Genomic DNA, 19,816 nt, shown 5'->3' with positions numbered 1-19,816 from the left:
GCCTCTCCCGGGGGCAGCGGCGTCCCCCCTGCTCCGTCCCCGCTGCTTTTCCCCTCCAGCCGCTGGCCTCTGCTGCCCTCGGGACAAAGGGGAAAGAGAGTAGTCCCTGCTCCTCCTCCTCCACCAGTGCTCCCAGCGATGAGTAGGACGGGGAAGAGCTTTGCTAAGATCCATGAGGGATGCTCTGTGCATCATCACGGTGATGTCTTTGCCGCAGATGTGCTTTGGGGTAAAGGAGAAGTAGGAAGAGGAAAATGATGTGGGGTGTGAAACCTGGCCGTGACCAGACTTCCTTTTTTTTTACCAAAATTCAGCTGCAAGAGGCAGGTCCTTCCGTAGGCTGGTGTTGGGCAGGGGTACAGGCTGAGCAGCAAAAATTGGGGAGCACGTTTGATCCTCCCCAAGCGTTGTTCGTGCCCAGGGCTGCCCGGGATGTGGCCAGGCTGTGGTGTGTGGATCCCCAGCAAAGCGTAACGCAGGTTTGTCCCCTCTCCTCAGCCTTTCCCCCCATGCTGGGGCCTTGCAAAGCTGGGGTGTGCTCATGCACCCACATCCCTGCCTCAGACCAGAGGAGCTGACAGGGATTTTTCCCTCCCTCCAAGGATTCAAACCCGCCCAAATCAAGGCAAGTTTCCATGGCTTTGGCCAGGGTGGTCTCCCTGCCCAGTCCCACACCTGGGATGTTTCTCCTGAGCACAGTAACGTTTGTAAGAGCTTCCAGTGCCTTCACCCCTTCCTGACACCCTCCCAGCTCAGCTGGTGGTTGAAAGCAAGGGCTTTGGTCAAGCTGTTGGATGGTCACAGGAAACCCTCCATCCTGCCTTTCACTGGGGGGGCTCTCCTGGGGTCCAGCCCAGCTCAGCAGCCTGGCCTGTGGTGTCCAGGCTGGATCCCAAACCCAGGACAGCCCGTCCATGCTGGGAGCCTGGATCCCAAACCCAGGACAGCCCGTCCATGCTGGGAGCCTGGATCCCAAACCCAGGACAGCCCGTCCATGCTGGGAGCCTGGATCCCAAACCCAGGACAGCCCGTCCATGCTGGGAGCCTGGATCCCAAACCCAGGACAGCCCGTCCATGCTGGGAGCCAGCGCAGCAGCAGCAGCGAGGCAATCTGCTGAAAATCCTCCCAGCTTTCATCAGCTCTGAAGCCGTGTCCTTTCCCACCCTATTTCCATGTGCCTGGGAGCCACGTGAGCTCCCAAGCAGCTTCCCCCAGCTTCTCCCAAGAGGCTGCTTCTCCTGCAAGGGCAAGAGGGAGACCCTGACCCGCAAGGCGGGATGGGGTGTCCCTGCTCCAGGGGTGCTCCTCCTGTCTCAGACCTAGGTGACGTCCCCATAGACATTTCTGCAGCCAACCAAAGCTGACATGAGATGAGTCAGGGCTGGCTGCAACCCCCCTTCTTCCTCCCTGCTTGCAGGAACAGTGTTAAGGGAAGAAATGCAAAAGGCTTTGATGGAAAGAGCAGAGCCAGAGGCAGCCTGGCACAGGCTGTGCCCTCCTCCACTGCCGCTGGCCTTTGTGGGCTGAAAGCTGGGGTTTTGTATCAAACCTGCAGGAACTGAGTCTTCCTAGGAGTTTCTGACCTTGCTTGCAGTTGTCAAGGGGGTTTGAGTGTGCCAGTGCTGGCAGGCTAATCCTTTCTGTAGGAAACCGTGTAACACAAGGCTTGTTGTTCTGCCTCCTCTGAGCCTCCCTGCCAAAGCGTAGGGGCTGGAAAGCTTTCCCAGGCAGCACGCTGCCCCTGGCCTCATGTCCAGTGGGAATCAAGGCCGACAGATGGGCTTTTTTCAGAGCCAGGGGCTGCTGAGGCTGGAGTGGATGCTCCCAGCCTGAGCAGCTGCCTTTGCCCCATCTCCCCGGGGCTCCTGTGTGGTGACCTTGGCAGGCACCAGTGCAGTGACTTGAGCTCCTGGAGGACATCTCATCTGCACGGGGCACTGGTGCCTGGCAGCCAGTGCTGCCTGGGCAGCCTCTGTGGTACAAGGACGGGTGGGAGCACTGCAAACTCTCTGGGGAGGTTCTCAGCGCTGCCTCAGTTTCCCCAGACTCATCCTGTCTCACCAGCAGCGCTCAGGGGAAGAGCAGAAATCTGTCTTCAGGCCTGTCATGAATGCATAGGCCATGTCCTCCGTCCCCACGCTGCCACTCTGGTGCGTGCCAGCCCCTGCTGTGCCCCACTGGGTGGCTTATCCTATGTCTGCCCAGGAAGGAAGGGGTTAAAATGCCCGGATTTCCTGAGTGCAAGGCTGGAAGGGAAGGTGACCTGCAGAAGTGATTGGAAGGAAGGTGACCGTGCAGAACTGCTTTGTAAGGCATGTTCTGGTGTCGGGAAAGTCCTGAGTGAGACTGAACTAGAAATCCAGCTAGAATTCGGTCTTTCCAGACAAAATTTAAGCGCTTAAGTAACTCCTTTCTCCGCACGCCCCCAGCCCCCTCCTCCTGCGGGCTGCCTAATTTATTAATGACATCCTTGTCCCACTGCAGGGGTGGCCGCCACCTTCCGGGTGCTGCCACGTGCCCACGATAACACCCAGGGGCGAGAGGGCAAAGAGCGGGGCTCAAAGGTGGAAGCTCTCGTCTTCCCGAGCTTTCCCAGCGGATCCTCCTGGGCAGCACCGTGTCTCTGCTGGGCTGGGGGAGCCTTTCACAGCCCCGGGGCTTGGTGACAGTGGCTGGAAAAGGCAAAACTTTGTTCTTCGTGCTCGGGCTGGCAAGACAGAGGGCACAGGCTGGTGCTCAGGGCAGTGCTGGGGGTGAGACAGACGCAAGGAGAACTGGTCCCCTGGGAGATGCCAGGGGTAGGGGGTTTTGGGATGCCTATGGGGAATGTGCTGCACCTCTCCTCCCACGGCTTCTGTGGCATGATGGGGCTGCTTGTAGGGTGATTTCCTCGCCGGTGCTTTCTCTGTGCTAATCTGCTCCCCCCCACTCCAGGAGTGGTAGAAGGGGAGCTGGGGGAAAAGATCACCCCATTCCAGCTGCAGGTCGGCGGGATGGATCCAACCCTACTCCCTCCGGCCCCTGGTCTGGTCTTGCTGCTTTCTGCAGCAGCTGTGTGGCTGATTCCTAAAGCCAGGAGCTCTCTCCCATCCCCCCCTAGTGAGGCCGAGGCTGCGGAGGAAGGAAGTGGTATCTTCGCTCCAAAACAACTCGCTCTGCTCTTGGCTGTTGCAGGTACCCGCTGCATGGAGGAAGCCACTTACTGCTGCCACAGCCCTCCCCATGCCCTGCCCTGACGCCACCGTGGCAGGGTGACACCGTGGCTCTCTGGGTGCAGCATCCGGGGACGGTTCCATCACTGCTGCCACAAAGTGTGCCAATTTTGACAGTGCCATCACCACCCAACAGCACCCGCAGCTGGGAAACCTGGCGCTGAGACACCAGGTGTGGTATGGGACACCTTTGTGGGTGGGGATCCAGGAGGGTCCCCTCCCTGCTGACCTCTGCTGTCCCTCTGCCAGGCTTCTGGGTGACTCGGGATGAGTGTGCCGGCCGACGAGCCGGGCAACCCGGCCCATGCCATCTTTGAGAGGTTCCTGCGTGCCGGGGAGTGCCGGGAGGTGCTGGGCTGCTTCGTGGAGCTGTGCCAGCAGCTGGGGCTGCAGGGCAGTGGGCTACAGCTCTACCACGGCCTCAAGGCTGCCCTCAACTACTGGAATGCCAAGGCCCTGTGGAGCAAGCTCGATAAGAAAGCTGGGCACAAGGACTACGACCAGGGCACAGCCTGTGCTGGCACCAAGGTACTTGGGATGTGGGGTGAGGGGTTTGGGTCTCTCCCTGCCCTGTGTCCTTGTCTTGGGTGAGAACATCCCTTGGGAAACTCTGGCTCTCATCCCAGGAGGATGCAGGGTGTGCCAGGCGGGAGGTTGATGGAGTTTAATGGGACAGGATGTTAATTAGCACTGCTCAGCTCCCCATGGCATGATGCCACCTCAGTGCCACCCAGCCAGCAGCGTCCTTCCTCCTCCCAGCTGCCTCTCACTGGTGACATCCCATGGCAGGGCTGAGGGAACTGTCAAGTCCTTGCTGGGAGATAGATAGGAGCATCCCAAGTAGGATCTCTTCCCTGTCCCACAGATGATGGCTTTTGTCCTGACTGCTGTGCCCTGTTGTCCCAGCTCTGTGCACAAGCTGTCAGGAGACCAAACCCATGTCAGGGCTGCAGCAGACCTGCACCTTATCTCACCCAATGCTTTAATTGCTGCCATTGCCCTGGGTGAAGGCAAGGTTCAGGGGGTGGGGGGCACCCCGGTTTGCAGGGAGAATCAGGCAGAACAGGGGAACACTGAGGAGGGCCAGATCCTGACCCAGCAGGCAGGGAGGTGCTGCCTCTGGGAGTGCTGGGGGGTTCACCCAAACCCTGCTTTGGGGCTGCCCACCCGCTTCACTGCCCGTCCCGTGCCGTGGCAGTGCCTGGTGGTGGGCGCTGGCCCCTGCGGGCTGCGGGCGGCCATCGAGCTGGCGCTGCTGGGTGCCCGCGTGGTGCTGCTGGAGAAGCGCGACTCCTTCTCCCGCAACAACGTCCTGCACCTCTGGCCCTTCACCATCCACGACCTGCGGGCGCTGGGCGCCAAGAAGTTCTACGGGCGCTTCTGCACTGGCACGCTGGACCACATCAGTGAGTTTTAGGGGGACCAGGCTGTGTGAGGAGTCCAGGGACTCAGGGGTGCAGCCCTGAGGACCTCTCTCCCCTCCCAGGTATCCGGCAGCTCCAGCTGATCCTGCTGAAGGTGGCTTTGCTCCTGGGGGTGGAGGTGCACATTAATGTGCGGTTCGAGGGCCTTGTTCCCCCCACAGGCAAGGCAGGTACGGTATCTCTGCAGGGCGTGAGGCGTTCCTGTGGACAAGGACAGGGCTGTGGGTGGCCACTCTGAGCCCCCCAGTCCCCCTGCTAGCCCAGGGCACGCCTTTTTGGGGGAAATGAGGTGCAGCCCTTTCCCTGCTCCCTGGGGACCAGCACATTCATGACCACCCCTCTCCCTGCAGGTGGCTGGCAGGCTGTGCTGCAGCCCAGTTCCTCTCCCCTCACCCACTACGAGTTTGACGTCCTCATCTCAGCTGGCGGCGGCAAATTTGTCCCTGAAGGTGACAACAGGTGTCCCTGCAGCCCCAGGACCAATACGGGGGGCTGGCTGGGGGCTCACGCCTCTCCCCTCCTGCAGGGTTCAAGCGGAAGGAGACGCGTGGGAAGCTGGCCATTGGCATCACCACCAACTTCATCAACCGCCACAGCCGGGCCGAGGTGGAGGTGGCTGAGATCAGCGGCGTGGCCCGAATCTACAACCAGAAGTTCTTCCAGAACCTCTACAACAAAACGGGTCAGTGGTCCCGTGGTCCCAACCCCCACATGTGAGGCGTCGGGGGCTCCTGCCCCCTCCTGAGGGAGCTGAAGGCTCAGCCCCAGGATGTCCCCAGTAATGGGGTGCATGTCCCCACATGGTACCCCATTGCAGGGGACATTTGGTGTCTGAGCCCAGTGCTGGGACACCCCATGGCCCTGGCTCAGCCCCTTCCCTGTCACCAGGCATTGACCTGGAAAACATCGTGTACTACAAGGATGACACTCACTATTTCGTCATGACGGCCAAGAAGCAGAGCTTGCTCAAGAAGGGGGTCATCCTCCAGGTGAGAAGGGCAGGATCTGGGATCTCACAGCGATGGGCAGCTGAAAGCCTTGAAAGTGGGATGCAAATTGTGGATGCTGGTTTAACGGCACACCCTGGGGTGGTAGGGGCTGCAGCGGCTGTTGCCTACGCCACAGGAAAAATCCTTCCAGGATACCAAGAGTGCAGTGGCACAGCTGCACCCTAGAGCTGGGTGCTCCCAGGCTGAGGGACAAACATCACCTCCCACATCCCAGTCAGCTTCACCCCATCCCCACAGGACAAGGCGGACATCGAGAGCCTCCTGGCCCCGGAGAATGTGAACCGGGATGCCCTCCTTAGCTATGCCAAAGAAGCTGCCAACTTCTCCACCAACTACTGCCTGCCCGAACTGGAGTTTGCCCTCAACCACCGGCACCTGCCAGATGTTGACATGTTCGACTTCACCTGCATGACGCGCTCGGAGAACGCGGCGCTGGTGCGGGAGCACAACGGCAGCCGTGTGCTCCTGGGGCTGGTGGGCGACTGCTTGGTGGAGGTGAGAGTTTCCCCCGCAGCACCACCTCATGCCCCCATTTCCCTCTCCGTGCAAGATGCATTGGCTGCAATATATTTCCCCTCCCTAAGTGCTTCTCATCCCAATTGCCCATCCCAAATACTCCATCCTTGGGCAGGCTCCCAGCAGTGGCATGTTTTGGGGAGGTTATCCCCTTCTCCAGCACCACAGGAGATTTGGGGTTGGTTCAGGATGGAGGAGCAGCCCAGCCCCTCCCCAAACGCAGCCGAGCTGGCTGGGGAGGAGATGGCCACCCATCCTCTCCATGCGCGTCCTGCCGCCGCTCCCTCTTTCATCCCCGGCCAAACCTGGCAGCTCCCAGCCTCCTCCCAGCTGCCCCGACCAGCCATGCAACTCCAGTTCCAGCTCTGCCTTTCCCTTTGCAGCCCTTCTGGCCGCTGGGCACCGGCGTGGCCAGGGGCTTCCTCGCCGCCTTCGACGCAGCATGGATGGTGCGGCGGTGGGCAGCTGGGACACCCCCGCTGGAGGTGCTGGCTGAGAGGTGAGTGTCCCCATCCCGCTGGGCTGGGTCTGGAGCACGTGAGGATGGTAGCAGTGATGCCAGCCCTGTCCCTTGCACCCAGGGAGAGCATCTACCAGCGCCTTTCGCAGACATCCCCAGACAACACCAACAAGAACATCAGTCAGTACAGCATCGACCCGGCCACGCGCTACCCCAACATCAACCTGCAGGCCATCAAAGCCAGCCAGGTACCTGGCCAGGTCGTGCCATGGGACAGCCAGCCAGCCCAGCCTCCCTGGCTGTCAGGGTGACACTAATTTACCCAGTCCCCTGTCCCCAGAGGGTGTGAGACTGAAGCTATTAGTACACAGGACATTGAGTGTGTTGCCCATCGTGGATGGTGGAGGGTTCTGGAGAGGTGTGGGGGGGTGTCCAGGTGTCCCCCTTGCCAGGGCCACCTCCCTGCGGGGTATCATTGGCTCTGTACAGGCGGTGACCCACCACTGGCGTGTCCCCATTGGCAGGTCAGGGACCTCTACCTCGTGGGCATGGTGGAGGTGGACCACAAGAGCAAGAGCGACAACCGGCTCAGCACCGGTAGGAGCAACCACTCCTGCCCCATTCCTTCCAGCAGCCCAAGTGGCTACTGCCCTGGTTTTCCTCCCCGTGCTTGTTTCTTGCGCCATGGTCTGTGTCCAGCAGGCTGTCCTGGTGACACCAACGGTTTCTATCCCCTCTGCTTGTGGCCCACGTGGGGACACAGGCCCCTGCTGCCTTCTGGGGAGGAGGCTGTGCCCCTCCAGGCTGCACTGATGCTGAGCCATGAAATATTGACAGATGCTTCCTCAACATAGTTATTGAGACTTGCGGGGAGGGTTGTGGGGGGACGGGGTGTCTCAGCTTGCTCCCATGGGATCCCTTCCCTGTTAAAGCATGGAGTCTGAGGCAGGAGGTGGACTGGGTGGGGTGTCCCCTGTCTCTGCCTACCCAGTGGCCCCTGGAGCTGTCTGTGAAGAGCTGCTGAGCTGGTGCCAGGCCAGCACGGCTGGATACCCTGGCGTGGCCGTGACCAACTTCAGCACTTCCTGGACCAGTGGCTTGGCCCTCTGCGCCCTCATCCACCGCTTCCGTCCCGACCTGGTGTGAGTGCCTGGGAGCCCCCGGAACCCTCCACCCTGCAGAGCCCACCCTGAATGCAGCCACGTCTCCCCACAGGGACTTTGACTCTGTGGACCCCCAGGATGCCATTCGGACCCACCAGATGTTGCTGGACATAGCAGAGCAGGAGCTGGGCATCCAGCCTGTCCTCTCCAGTACTGAGATGGCCACCATGACAGAGCCTGACCGCCTGGACCTCATCACCTACCTCAGCCACTTCTATCAAATCTTTGGGACCTCTCCAGGTGTGACATTTTGGGGGGATTTGTCCCATCCTGAGCCGCACTGGGGCTGGGTGCTGGGTGCTCTCATCTTTGTTGGGTGGGTCCCACCAAAATGGCCGTGTCCTGTGCAGAGGTGGAGGTCAGCGAGAAGCCACTGTCTCCCCGTGGCACACGAGGGGCCATCCTCTTCCTCAGCAAGCTGCAGAAGAGCCGGAACCTGGCACACAAACGTACCCAGGTGAGGGACCCCCACCCACACCCTCACGGCACACCAAAACCCCGTCACACTCCCCACCCTTACCACCCCCTCTGGATTTGCAGGACAGTGCCCAGAAGGACAGTGAGGCCAAGAGGAGCCGCAGGGACACTGAGGTGGGTCTGCCCCAGGTGCCCCAAGGGGGGCTCTGCTGGGGGGCAGCTATCCTGGGGGGAGAGTGGGGGGCTGACCCTCCCCTTGGGTCACTTGTAGCTGGACAGGGGGCCGGATGGAGACACTCAGGACAGTGCCCACGAGCCGCCGCAACCCATCGTGATGGACCCAGGGCAGGTTGGTCCTTGTGTCACCTTGGGATGGAGGGTCCAGCTCTGGGCAGGGGGGCACCTGGGAGGGCACCAGTGGCTGGCAGGGCCAAGCCAAGGGCTGGGACCAGGGCTGCACAAGCGAACGCCCACATGTTCCCAGCTCCTCCCTGCCTGTTTCCTGACCCAACTGGTTTTCCGGAGCCAAGGCTTGCCGCTCCCTCACCCATCCCAAGCACCCAGACCCGGCGCCGCGAGAGGGGCAAAGCCCTGCCCCGTGCCCCCATGGCTGCCGGCACAGCCACGGGGCAGGGTGGGTGCCAGGCCCCCGGTACCACCCCTGCCTGTCCTCTCCCCCCGCAGCCACCGAGGGAGAGGACAGGGGAGAACAGTGACGCCTGCTACTTCTGCGGGCGCCGTGTCTACATCGTGGAGCGAGCCAGCGCCGAGGGACGCTTCTTCCACCGCGGCTGCTTCCAGTGCCGGCGCTGCGGGGCCACCCTGCGCCTGGGCGACTACGCCTTCGACGAGGAGGATGGTGAGGCGGCTTTTGGGGAGGGGGAATGCTTGGGGCAGGACTTCTCCACCTTGCAGGTTGTCACATGAGTTCACCCTTCCCCCCACTCCCGCCCAGGTCATTTTTACTGCTCGCTGCACTACCCCAGTCCACCCAGCATGGACCTGCCCCGGGATGAGGCTTCAGCACTGCCTGATGGGGTAAATCACCCTAAATCCCTGTAGGTGATGGAGGAAAGGCAAAATGTTTAGGGGGGTGGTTGGGTGTGGTGCATCACCCCTCTGCTCTGGCTCTGCTGTAGGATGCTGATGCTGCTGCCCAGCCACCCTCAGATGCTGGGAGGTCATGTGTGTCCCCCACGGAGGGGGCACCCACTCCACTTCAGCCCACTCCAGCAGCCCCACAGGCAGGGGAAGAGCCCGGGGGTGTTGAGGACACTGCAGATACTGGTGACATGGAGGAGCAGGAGCTGCTGGCACAGCCTGGAGGGGGTGCGAGGGAAGAGGAGGTTCCTAGAGCGGAGCCCCAAGGGACAGCAGAGGAGGGTGAGGAGAGTGGGGGCAGGAGGAAGATCATCCTTACACCACTGGAGAAGCTCAGTCTGTCCACACTGAACCTCACCAGTGAAGCAGAGCCCGAGCCTCCACTGAAGCCAGCTCGTCTGAGGCTCCAAGCAGCACCTGAGGCCCTCCCTGCCCTGCGGCAGGGACAAGGTGCCTGGAAGGAGGAGGAGGAGAAAACTGACATGGAGAAAGGTAGGTGGTACAAACTGGAGTCTCCAGATGAGCAGAGCTTTCACTCCCTCCAGGACCCTGCTGTATCCCACATCTTGCTCACGAGGAACCAGCCTGAAACAGCTCTTTTCTTGGGCAGATTTGGAGGAGAGTGACAGCGAGGAGGGGGAGGGAGAGGAGGAGAAAGAGGAGGAGGAGGACACAGGCTTTGGCATCATGAAAGAGTTGGTGAGGATTTTCCCCAAGTGATGGTGGCACCACCAGCACAGGTGGTAGCTGGGGCTCTTGCTCCTCTCACAGAGGCATCAGGTCTGGCTCAGCTGTGGCTGCCAAGGCAGGAGGTGCCTGGTGCAGGGACTGACCCCCCTGCCCATGCCACCGTCCTTTCACAGTATCCAGACCCCAGGGAAGAGGAGAAATTCCCCACCTGGAAGCGCACATTGGCTCGCCGGGCCAGGGAATCCCAGATGAAGAGGTTCTGCAGAGCCCAGGTAACCCCACAGGGGAGAGCCAGGTCCCCAGCGTGGCGCTGTACCCTGTCCCCTCCGTCCTGCTGCTGGTGGCCACATGCTGGCAGGTGCTGGCCTGCAGGTGACTGCTGCCCTTCTCTTCCAGGCCATCCAGAGGCGGCTGGAGGAGATCGAGGTGACATTCCGGGAACTGGAGCAGCAGGGCATCAAGCTGGAGAAGTTACTCCGGGATGAGAATGGTAAGGCCAGGGTGGACGGAGCACTGTGACCCTGCAATGGGGGTGTGCACCCTGCTGACCATTCCCCTGTCCTGCAGAGAGCCCGGCTGACCAGCAGACACAGTGGACAAACCAGCTGCTCTACCTGGTCCAGAAGAAGAACAATCTAATGACCGAGGAGTCGGACCTCATGATCGCGTGAGGCTTGGGGGATGCTCCCTGGTCGGTGTGGGGGCTCAGCTCACCCCAGTGCCCTGCGAAGCCAGTACCCAGCACACCCTTTTCCTCCCCACAGGGTGCAGGAACTGAAGCTGGAGGAGCAGCAGTGTCAGCTTGACGAGAAGCTCCGGAGCTACATGAACAAGGAGGGTGAGTGCCAGCACATGCCAGGGAGAGGATCCCTGTGCACGGTGCAGGGGGCAGGTCAGGGCTTGTGGCCTTCCCAGCTCTACTGTGGCCCCCTGCACCCACAGATGCCCTGAAGACACCCGAGGATGAGAAGGCTGAGCAGGAGATCCTGAAGCAGCTGGTGGAGGTCGTGAATAAGCGGAACGTCCTCATCCAGTTGCAGGAGGAGAAGCGGCTCAGTGAGCTGCGGGCTTGACCCGCACAGCCCCGGAGCCACCGGCTCCTCCCCGGGGGACAAGCAGAGTCTGTGTGTGAGTGAGCCCTGGGCCGAGCATCACTCTGAGCTACCTCTGGAGGTGGCGATGCCCCAGGTGCCAGCAGCTGCCACAGCAAATCCAGCTCCCCGCTTGCCAAAGTCTGTCACGGAGGGGCCAGACCCGCTGGTGGATGCCCACATGAGGAGGCACCGAGAAGCACTCAGCCTTGGGGTGCTGAGAGGGCATTCCTGTGCGTGGCTGGATTGCCTTTGCCTTGTGCTTGCTGGAAAACAAGACTCGCAGGGGACTGCAAAAGAGGGTTCTGGTGGCTCCCAGCAGCAAGGAGGTGACTGGCCACCAGAGACAGGCCACAGGGCAGATGCCATATGTGCAGGGGCACCTTCAGCAATGGTCCCTCGAAGCCACCCTGGGACATCCTTCCCAGCTGAGGACATCCATCCCAGTCTGAACTGTCCATCTCAAAGGACATCTGGCTGTACAAGTTGGGGCCAGTGACAGACAGACTGGGCTAGTCCAGCTGCTCTGCACCACTGCTTTTGGATGCCACATCCACACTGTCCCCAACTGCTGCAGGAAACCAGGGTCAGAACCCTGCCATGAGCCCCTTGGGCCAGGAAAGGGCTTTTTGTCCAGGAGCTCCTATGGGAATTGTGCTCAGGGCCAGCACTCTTAATACCGAGGACAAGGGACACCAGTGGCTAGGCCCTCCTTGCCCCTTTGGGATTTCTTCTGCTTGAAGAAACCTCAGATGCCCCTGGAGTCCCTGGCTGTTGCCTCTGTGGCCAGATGGTGCTCATGTGCTGGGATGGGGGTCCCAGGCATAGATTCCTCTTTTAGCAACACCACCCTGTGCCCAGCCCTCATCCTGCCATTCCCCTCAGCACCTCCTCCAGCCCTCCCTGTGTTTGTACCAGCCCTACAATCCTGCTGCAAACCCCCTCCCTACTAATAAAGCCCCTCTGACCCGGTGCCAAAGGTTAAAATATTGCCTTTATTTTCCATTAGTCAGGACTAGTTGCCGGAACAGCCACCAGTGTAAAATTTGAGGCCAGCCCAGGGAAGGGGAGCCTCAGTGTCTCAAGCCTTCCAGCCAGGCCAGTGGGTCCCTCCATGTACAAAAGAGTGTATTTAAAAAGACAGCAATAAAAATCTGTCTCCATTTGGTTCTCACAGGGGTCAATGCAATAAATCTACCCCAAAAACCTTAATTTCACCCAGAGGCAGCTGTCAAACCTGCACTACTGCATTGGCTGCAGTGCTGCTTGCCTAAGAACTGAAGCTGGATGAAACAGGGGACATGGTGTGGCCGAGGGGACTTTGTGGGACACCCAGAGCCTCAGCTCAGCCTTCGCTGGGACGCTCCTGCAGGGCCCGCAGTACCATGCACATCTGGTCCTCGGTGCCGTGCAGCATCTTCACCTCCATGGTGTGAAACAGGTGGAGACCGGTGGCGAGGACGAGGACGCCGAGGGCGAGGAAGGCCAGCAGGCAGAAGGAGAGCTTGGGGAAGGGCTGCTCTGCGCCCAGTCCAGCCAGTGTGCCCAGTGCAGCCGCGGCCTGGAGCAGCAGCAGCAGCAGGGCCAGCACGGCCATCCTGCCCGAGGAGTAGCGCTGCCGCCGCGCCGCCTGCAGCCCCGCGCCCACCTCTGTCCGTGCCTCTGTCACCACATCCACCAGTGCGGGGTCTGTGGGGACACGGGCCCTCAGCAGGGTGGGACCCCCATATACCATCCCTATACCCCTCCCCATACCACCCCGATAGCCTTGTCCCATCCCCACTGCCCTGCAGCCCTCCACAAGCAGCACCGCAAGGGGGAATGTCCCCAAAGAACTCCATCCAACCCCACCAGTCCATCCACCAGCCCCCCAGTGGATGCTGGCAGCAGCCCCCCGACTTACCAGCTGTGCCAAGGGTGGCACCTGCAGGCTGCCCCTGCCTCTGGATGTGCAGTGTTGCCATCACGGCTTCATGGTCTGAGAAGGGGATGTCCATGCCTGGGGCTTGCCCCGTGGTGGTCTTCAGTTCTTCACACTTCACCGTGAAGCTGGAGATGGCCTGGGTGAGGGGACAAGGGGGTCACACCAGTGCCTCACCCCCACCACTGACAGCTGGCGGGCAGACACTCCCCGTTACCTTGTAGAGGATGTAGTCAATGCGGATGCCCAGCGGGAAGGGCAGCAGCTCTGACTTGTCAGTGAAGCAGTTGTCAGGGACAAGCGTGCAGCCGTTCTTACAGCCCTGAGACAAGAGCCTGGGTGAGTTGGGGGCTCTTGGTGTGCCCTGGGACCCCACTCATCCCCTCAGCTCACCTCAAAGTGCGTGGCCTCAGCAAAGGCGTCCCGCAGCCCCGTCCAGCCACGCAGCAGCCGGATGCCCACATCTTCAGGGTGCATGTTCAGGTCCCCTCCCAGCAGCACCACATCTGCTGCCTTTGAGGTGTGTCTGTGGGGACAAGGGTGGCTGTCCTTCCCTGCCCTGCCTGGCACCCGACTGGAGTGACTGGGACCTGCCCAGTGCTCCTCCACCTTATTCCTGACTGGGACTGGTGCAAATGGGAGCTCTCTGCAGTGCAAGCCCCAGGGCCAGGGGTGACCACACGTGTCCTGGGGACCTGCAGGGGGACACCCCGCAGCTGCTCACCGGATGAACTGTGCCAGCTCCCAGGCCTGCAGCAGGCGGTGGGGCAGGTAGGCGTCCTTGTCCCGGCAGTACTCGGCGTGCAGCTGGAGAGACAGGGAAAGCAAAGGGGCTGTGACTCCTGCCCTGCTCCCAGGCTCCCTGCAAACCCACCCCACCCCTCCAAACAGTCCCTGCCAACACCTCTGCCTTTATGTCACCCCCACGGGGGAGAGCCTGGGATGCTCACCCCAGTGCACAACCAGATGATGGGTCCCTGCCTGCTGCCCCAAGCAATATTTTATTAAATCAGTGCATAGTCCAGGGCAGAGGGTGGAGGGCAGTGGTTAAAGCAAGGGGACAGTAATGGAGGAGTATGGCCACTCATTGCCCTCCTCCCCATTGTTCCTCCCACGCTGGCTGGGTTCTTCCCTGGGTTGCTCACGTGGGTGACGTAGACGTTGAAGATGATCCCCGAGATCTTCATAATGACGAGACCGACGGACTTGCCACAGAACCAGTCCCCATGCTGGAGCTGCCCAAGGGGAGGAAGGGCAGGTCAGGGCTACTGAGGCTCTGTGGGGATGGACACCATGGAGCCATGTGCCCCCCACCCCACTTACCATGTAGGGGTACCCATTCAGTGAGTACTGGTAGAGGAGTGTGTCCAGAATGGGGAACCTGGAGAAGATGCAGAGGCCGCTGCCGATCACGCCACTGTGGGAGGGAAGAAGCACAGTGAGGAGATGAGGTTCCCAAAACCTCTGCCTCGCCCTAGCCCTGGGCCAGGAGGACTCCCCGGGTGCCTGGGTCCCAGTGTGCTCCTGTGAGCATCCTGCTGCCCAGGCATGGGGTCTCCCACAGCAACAGAGGTGGTGCTGGCACCGCCCCACAGACAGCCCTGGGGAGCTGACCTTGCCCTTCTCACCTGCGGAAGTAATGGGAGAAGGGATAACAGCCTGCTAGTTTCACCTTCAGGTCACTGTAGTCCTGCTCGCTCCACACCTGGAGGACAGAGGGATAGGCTGAGAGCAGTCATGCCCATCTCCCAGGCTGGGAATGGGTGCACTTGGCTCACAAACTGCCCTCACCTCCTGGAGCAGCACCAGGTCAAAGCCCTCCTGGCGCAGCGTGTCCCCGATGAGCCGGACGCGCTCCTGCCGCCGCTTGCTCAGGTAGCGGATGGCCCTGCCAGAGAGGGGTGATGGTCAAAGCCTGCTGGGGACAGGGCCATGGGGGCTGTTGGGGCCCATTGTGGCCCAAAACGAGGGAGAGAGAGGGCTCCAGTACCAGCAGAAGCAGGATGCAGATGGGAAAGATGGGAAGGGGAAAGGGCCATGCGAGGACATGGGGACAAGAGGCAGGGAGGCTGTTTGGGGACAGCTTCTCCTGCCTGCAGAATTGAGGCAGCTCATCCCTGCTTGGGATGCAAATGGGGGTTTTTTCTGGGGCTAACAAGCACGGAAGGGACAGAAGGCACTAACCAGCCAAGCACCTCATGACCCTCTGGGGCGGGGAGAGTGATGTGACCCCAAAACGAAGGGGCCACAAAGGTAACCCCAAGGCGGGACCCCTCCCCCAGTGTGGTGCCCCCATCTCCACCCACACAGCCTGGCACAGACCCGGCAAAGTCTGGACTCACCAGCAGTTGAGGTCGAAGATACGGAGGCGCAGGGTGGGCTCTCCCTCCATCGCTTGTCGGGGCTCTGGGGGGGTCAGCGGGCAGCGCCAGGCAGAGGGGGGACCTGCAGGGAGCGGGTTGGAGTGGCAGCCCCCAGGAGCCCGTGCAGGCTGCAGGACAGAGCCAAGGAGCCAGGCCAGGAAGGCGGAAGGGCTGAGCCAAGGTCAAGGCCAGGAAGGAAGGAAAAATGCTCGGGGTGCTCCAGGCCTTTCACCTCCTTTCTTGCACGCAAGGACCACCCCGAACCCCAAACTGGCCCCGTACAGGGATCCACGCACCCAAACCACCCATGTAACCCTACATGGAGTGGCTGGGGACACCGGTGGGCCAGGAATGGGCTACAGGGCTCGACCCCTCTGCCTGTCAGCGAGTTGTGCTCCAGGATGGGCTTTCATCCTGGTTTCAAAGTGGAGCTGCGAGGCACGGGCATGGGACACGGTCACACACCTCCCCACTCGGGAAGCCCACGGATCCTTTTCGGGACCCCAAACCCCGGCAGAGCCAGCAGCGCCGGAGCAGCCCCAGCGCTCCGCCGGCTCCGCTTCCCCCCTGCCTGACCCCGTGAGATTGTCCAATTTCCGGTTTAGAAGCTAAAAAGAGCAGCCCCGGAGCTCCAGGATGCCGGTGCGGGCAGCCGGGCTCTGCCTGCCCCGGCGGGATTACCCGGCGGGCTCATCCCGTTCCTGAGCCGCGCTAATTAATGCCGGCGGCTTCTACCAAGCCTGAGCCCCCAGGGACGCTCCCCGCTCGCCGAGGAATGCGGCGGGGACAGGAGCGGGACAGCGGCAACAGGTGGAGCGGGGACAGGAGCGGGGACAGGAGCGGGGACAGGAGCGGGGCCAGCGGGGGAGCGGAGCGGGGACAGGAGCGGGGACAGGAGCGGGGACAGGAGCGGGGCCAGCGGGGGAGCGGAGCGGGGACAGGAGCGGGGACAGGAGCGGGGCCAGCGGGGAAACAGCGGAGCGGGGACAGGAGCGGGGGAGCGGAGCGGGGACAGGAGCGGGGCCAGCGGGGAAACAGCGGAGCGGGGACAGGAGCGGGGACGGGAGCGGGGCCAGCGGGGGAGCGGAGCGGGGACAGGAGCGGGGACAGGAGCGGGGACAGGAGCGGGGCCAGCGGGGGAGCGGAGCGGGGACAGGAGCGGGGACAGGAGCGGGGCCAGCGGGGAAACAGCGGAGCGGGGACAGGAGCGGGGGAGCGGAGCGGGGACAGGAGCGGGGGAGCGGAGCGGGGACAGGAGCGGGGACAGGAGCGGGGCCAGGAGCGGGGACGGGAGCGGGGACAGGAGCGGGGACGGGAGCGGGGCCAGCGGGGGAGCGGAGCGGGGACAGGAGCGGGGACAGGAGCGGGGCCAGCGGGGGAGCGGAGCGGCAGGAGGATCCGAGCTGGGGAGGAGCGGAGCCGCAGGACGAGCGGGGGCGGCAGCGGGGTGACCGGAGGAGCGGGGCCATGGGAGGACCGGAGCAACAGGCGGAGCGGGGCCGTGGGAGGATCGGAGCAACAGGCGGAGCGGGGCCGGGAGGAGCGGGGGCGATCGGCGGGGCCGGGAGCGGACCTGCAGCGGGCCGGGAGCGGCGCGGGGCCGCGGGACTACGCGTCCCGGCAGGCAGCGGAGCGGGGCGGAAGGGGCAGGACCGGGACCGGGGCCGGGGGAGTGAATGGGGCCGGGAAGGGCGGAGGAGGCCCGGGAGGGTGTGGTGGCGTGATGGGTGGAACGGGGCGCGCCGGGGTGCGGGGGGGATGGCGCGGTACGCGCGGCTCGCAGCGCGGGGGAAGGCGGCCGCTGGTGAAACACGTGGCGTGTGTCCCCGGGTGTAGGGTGGGGTGTGTGCAGCGCTTGGAGGGGTGGTGGTGGGGCAGAGCAGCTCCTTGTCACCCTGCGGGCGAAGGTGCGACCCTCTAAAAGGTGTTCCTGAACCCAGGGATGCTGCGGGAAGGCACAGGGAACAGGGAAGCGTCTGCCATGGCCAACCCAACTTTTCCCAAGCAGACCCTGCAGCAGTGATGCAAACTAGAGCAAAACACATCCTGGTACCCAGAATTGGGGTCCCAGGAGAAGCGTTACCCAGCCAAGGGCTTACATGGGACGTGGCGCCTCTCACAGTCCTGGCTGTCGAAGAAAATCCCAAGAAATAAAATATGAACTTCAGAACTGCTTGAGCCAACCCATGAACAAATAATTTTAATGGTTTTTTTCAGCAGACCGTAGTTTTCTCGGAGCTCCACAGTCTTCTCTCTTTGAAGTTGGACAGATACAGTAAACACAACAAATATATGATACAACCCATCACAGCTGGATTAAAAAAAATACACAAAAAATATAATACATAAAAAAATTGATTTTTAACATTGTGGACTGACGCAGCTCTAAAAATGGTGATTGTAACCCTGGTAAGCTTTACAAAGTCTTTAAAAAAATAAAACAGTACTTCATGTGAAATTCATAAATACACTGGAGGCAAACGGAGGGGCTGGGGGAGTTGAGAAAGTGTCTCTGGGATCATGACTAAACCCCAGCCAGGGCTGCTGGGGGCACCAGTCTGTGTGCGTGGGGTGCAGTGTGAGCCCTGGGCTCGGTGCAGGCAGGAGGGAGGGAGGGATGGAGGCACAAACCGGTCCAGTTACCAAAGAGCTTTGTCCCCCATCGGGGCTGGGAGCGGGGCACGCCTGTGTTTTATGGTGGGGGAGTTCTGAGTTTCCATTCCCAGAGTTTTAGATCAGTGAGTGAAACAGAAGGGAAAAAAAAAAAAAAAACAACCAAAAACCTAAAAAAACAACAAACAAACATGCTACATATGAGAACTTGGCCAGAGAGCCCCAGCACAGCCCTGGCATGGTTTGCCAGTGCCTGGCCTTGGATTTTTCCCTCTCTCTTTCCCTCCCTGCTCCGTCCGCCCTGCTCACAGCAGCCACCTCAGTCCAGTCCCACCACTGAGCCCTCGGCCTGGCACGGGGCTGGCACGGCTCTGCCCCGTCCCACAGGGATGGGTGGCTTTTCCCAGCAGCAAGAGGTCGAAGTCCCCATGCCTCACAGGACACGTGGCATCAAGGTGGCAGCCAAGGCGCTTTCCTGAGCTCTGGGGCTACTCCTGCTCCGTGCACTGGCAGCACTGAGCCTAAACCTGCCCTGTCCCCCTCCCAAAGCGGCTGCAGTGCCCCTCAAAACACTCCTGCCCTCCTTCCCACTGCCTTCACTTCCCTGCCAATATGAGAAACCCATCCAGACCTGGCCACCTCGGGCTCTCTGTCCCCCTGCCAGCCTCCTGCCACCCTGCTCCCTGCCAACTCTGTCCCCTCTGTGACCCTCCTGCACCCTGGGGTTGCTTTCCCCAGACTCTGCCCTTGCAGTTGCAGCCTCAAGACTGGGCACTATGCCTTGGCTTACTTTGGGCTGCAGCCACAAAAATACCTCCAAGCTGACCCAGTCCCTTATCCTGGCATCCCTCCTGTTCTCTGTCCCCTGTCTGTCTCTGTCCTTTCTGTCCCAAACTCTGCCCACTGACAGCTTGGCCCTGCATTGCTCAATATGTTTTTCCCCTCCCTGGCCACTTCCCACAGGATGCAGGAGAGCGGACGGAGCAGTTTGGAACAGTCATCGCAGAAAGAAGGTAAAAAAAGGTGAAGGAACAAGAAAAAAAAAAAAAAAGAAAAGAAAAGAAACAAGGAAAATGTACATATACAAAATAAATCAGGCAATCTGCCCTCACTGCTCTCTACTCATGACTCCTCAGCAAGTGACCACAGTGGGGACGCTGAGCCTGGGCCACCCCCCAAGTGCAATTCCTGAAAGTACACACACAGCTCAAGGAAACCCCCACAAAACCCAGCCAGAGATGGAGGCATCCCAAACCTTTCCCTAAACAAGACACTTCCCGTGCAGGGTGGGAGGGGAGCACCTGGGCACTGCAGAGGGCCATCAGCCTGATTACAAGCATGGTGTCTTCTTAAAAAGTATTTAAAAGCACTTTCATAAAAAAAAAAAAGGTTAAAAAGGAGCCATAAACCCCCATGGTTTGCATTGTCAATGCCCTCATGCCTTCACTGCCACCGGCTCCCAGTGCCCCAGCTGGGCATGGAGAGGGAGCATCCCTGGCAGGGCGGCAGTGTCCCCCTCCTCCACTCTGCCCTGCCCTGCCCGTCCATCCCCACGTCCCCCCGGGCTGTGCCACGCGGTGCCAACGCCGCTGTCGCTGCCATGCCGATCAGTTTCAGACCTGGCACGGTGCTGCATCCTCCTGACCCTCAGTGCTCGCTGCTCTCCTCTCCACTCAGGACCGGGGCCACTTCTGAGCGAGGCTGGGGGTGGAAGGAGGGGTCGTTCTCTGCTCCAACGTCCCGCTGCTGCTGCTGGTGGCACGGTGGGATCCTGGCCTTCATCAGCAACACCGAGGGCTGCTCTCTCCCTCTCCAGCGCCAGATGTGGGTTTCC

General features: G+C 61.3%; 2 protein-coding genes and 1 long non-coding RNA gene across 4 annotated transcripts; 2 read left to right on the top strand and 1 right to left on the bottom strand.

Annotated features, from left to right (window-relative positions):
* Window positions 1–3,440: 3,440 nt before the first annotated feature.
* Window positions 3,441–12,058, top strand: MICAL1 (microtubule associated monooxygenase, calponin and LIM domain containing 1). 2 transcript variants are annotated; one of them, XM_068173212.1, is made up of 24 exons: window positions 3,441–3,741; window positions 4,412–4,619; window positions 4,700–4,807; window positions 4,988–5,086; window positions 5,164–5,319; window positions 5,526–5,626; window positions 5,885–6,142; window positions 6,547–6,662; window positions 6,745–6,871; window positions 7,148–7,220; window positions 7,615–7,765; window positions 7,839–8,026; window positions 8,137–8,243; window positions 8,327–8,377; window positions 8,475–8,552; window positions 8,888–9,062; window positions 9,159–9,241; window positions 9,343–9,796; window positions 9,915–10,003; window positions 10,168–10,266; window positions 10,391–10,484; window positions 10,562–10,661; window positions 10,759–10,832; window positions 10,937–12,058. In XM_068173212.1, exons 1-24 carry the CDS (start codon window positions 3,481–3,483, stop codon window positions 11,065–11,067), a joined length of 3,381 nt encoding a protein of 1,126 aa, XP_068029313.1. In that variant the 5' UTR covers window positions 3,441–3,480; the 3' UTR covers window positions 11,068–12,058. The 2 variants fall into 2 exon arrangements, with proteins under 2 accessions (XP_068029313.1, XP_068029314.1); XM_068173213.1 differs by lacking the exon at window positions 8,475–8,552.
* Window positions 12,059–12,060: 2 nt separating this feature from the next.
* Window positions 12,061–16,976, bottom strand: SMPD2 (sphingomyelin phosphodiesterase 2). The gene is made up of 11 exons (XM_068173224.1): window positions 16,943–16,976; window positions 15,349–15,451; window positions 14,798–14,894; window positions 14,635–14,711; window positions 14,330–14,423; window positions 14,152–14,241; window positions 13,731–13,813; window positions 13,400–13,532; window positions 13,224–13,328; window positions 12,989–13,145; window positions 12,061–12,774 (listed from the first exon to the last, which is right to left on the bottom strand). The coding sequence occupies exons 2-11, from the start codon at window positions 15,396–15,398 to the stop codon at window positions 12,431–12,433; spliced, it is 1,230 nt and encodes a 409-aa protein (XP_068029325.1). The 5' UTR covers window positions 15,399–15,451; window positions 16,943–16,976; the 3' UTR covers window positions 12,061–12,430.
* LOC137462658 (uncharacterized) lies at window positions 15,736–17,827 on the top strand. Its single transcript, XR_010993743.1, has 2 exons — window positions 15,736–16,179; window positions 17,587–17,827. It is a non-coding gene; the product is annotated as an uncharacterized lncRNA (long non-coding RNA).
* The last annotated feature ends 1,989 nt before the right edge of the window (window positions 17,828–19,816 follow it).

This window comes from Anomalospiza imberbis, chromosome 26 (genome assembly GCF_031753505.1).
Source record: "Anomalospiza imberbis isolate Cuckoo-Finch-1a 21T00152 chromosome 26, ASM3175350v1, whole genome shotgun sequence".
NCBI lineage: Eukaryota > Metazoa > Chordata > Aves > Passeriformes > Viduidae > Anomalospiza > Anomalospiza imberbis.
The sequence above is the reverse complement of the archived record's forward strand: the minus strand, read 5'-3'. Positions and strand labels throughout refer to the sequence as shown.

Excerpts from the sequence above, each read along its gene's own strand:
- MICAL1 (XM_068173212.1), top strand. The coding sequence starts at position 3,481 with ATGAGTGTGCCGGCCGACGAGCCGGGCAACCCGGCCCATGCCATCTTT. Across the intron at positions 10,267-10,390 it reads AGAGGTTCTGCAGAGCCCAG|GCCATCCAGAGGCGGCTGGA; the intron begins GTAACCCCACAG and ends CTTCTCTTCCAG. Across the intron at positions 10,485-10,561 it reads GTTACTCCGGGATGAGAATG|AGAGCCCGGCTGACCAGCAG; the intron begins GTAAGGCCAGGG and ends CCTGTCCTGCAG.
- SMPD2 (XM_068173224.1), bottom strand. The coding sequence starts at position 15,398 with ATGGAGGGAGAGCCCACCCTGCGCCTCCGTATCTTCGACCTCAACTGC. Across the intron at positions 14,712-14,797 it reads ACCTGGTGCTGCTCCAGGAG|GTGTGGAGCGAGCAGGACTA; the intron begins GTGAGGGCAGTT and ends TCTGTCCTCCAG. Across the intron at positions 13,533-13,730 it reads GAGCTGGCACAGTTCATCCG|ACACACCTCAAAGGCAGCAG; the intron begins GTGAGCAGCTGC and ends TTGTCCCCACAG.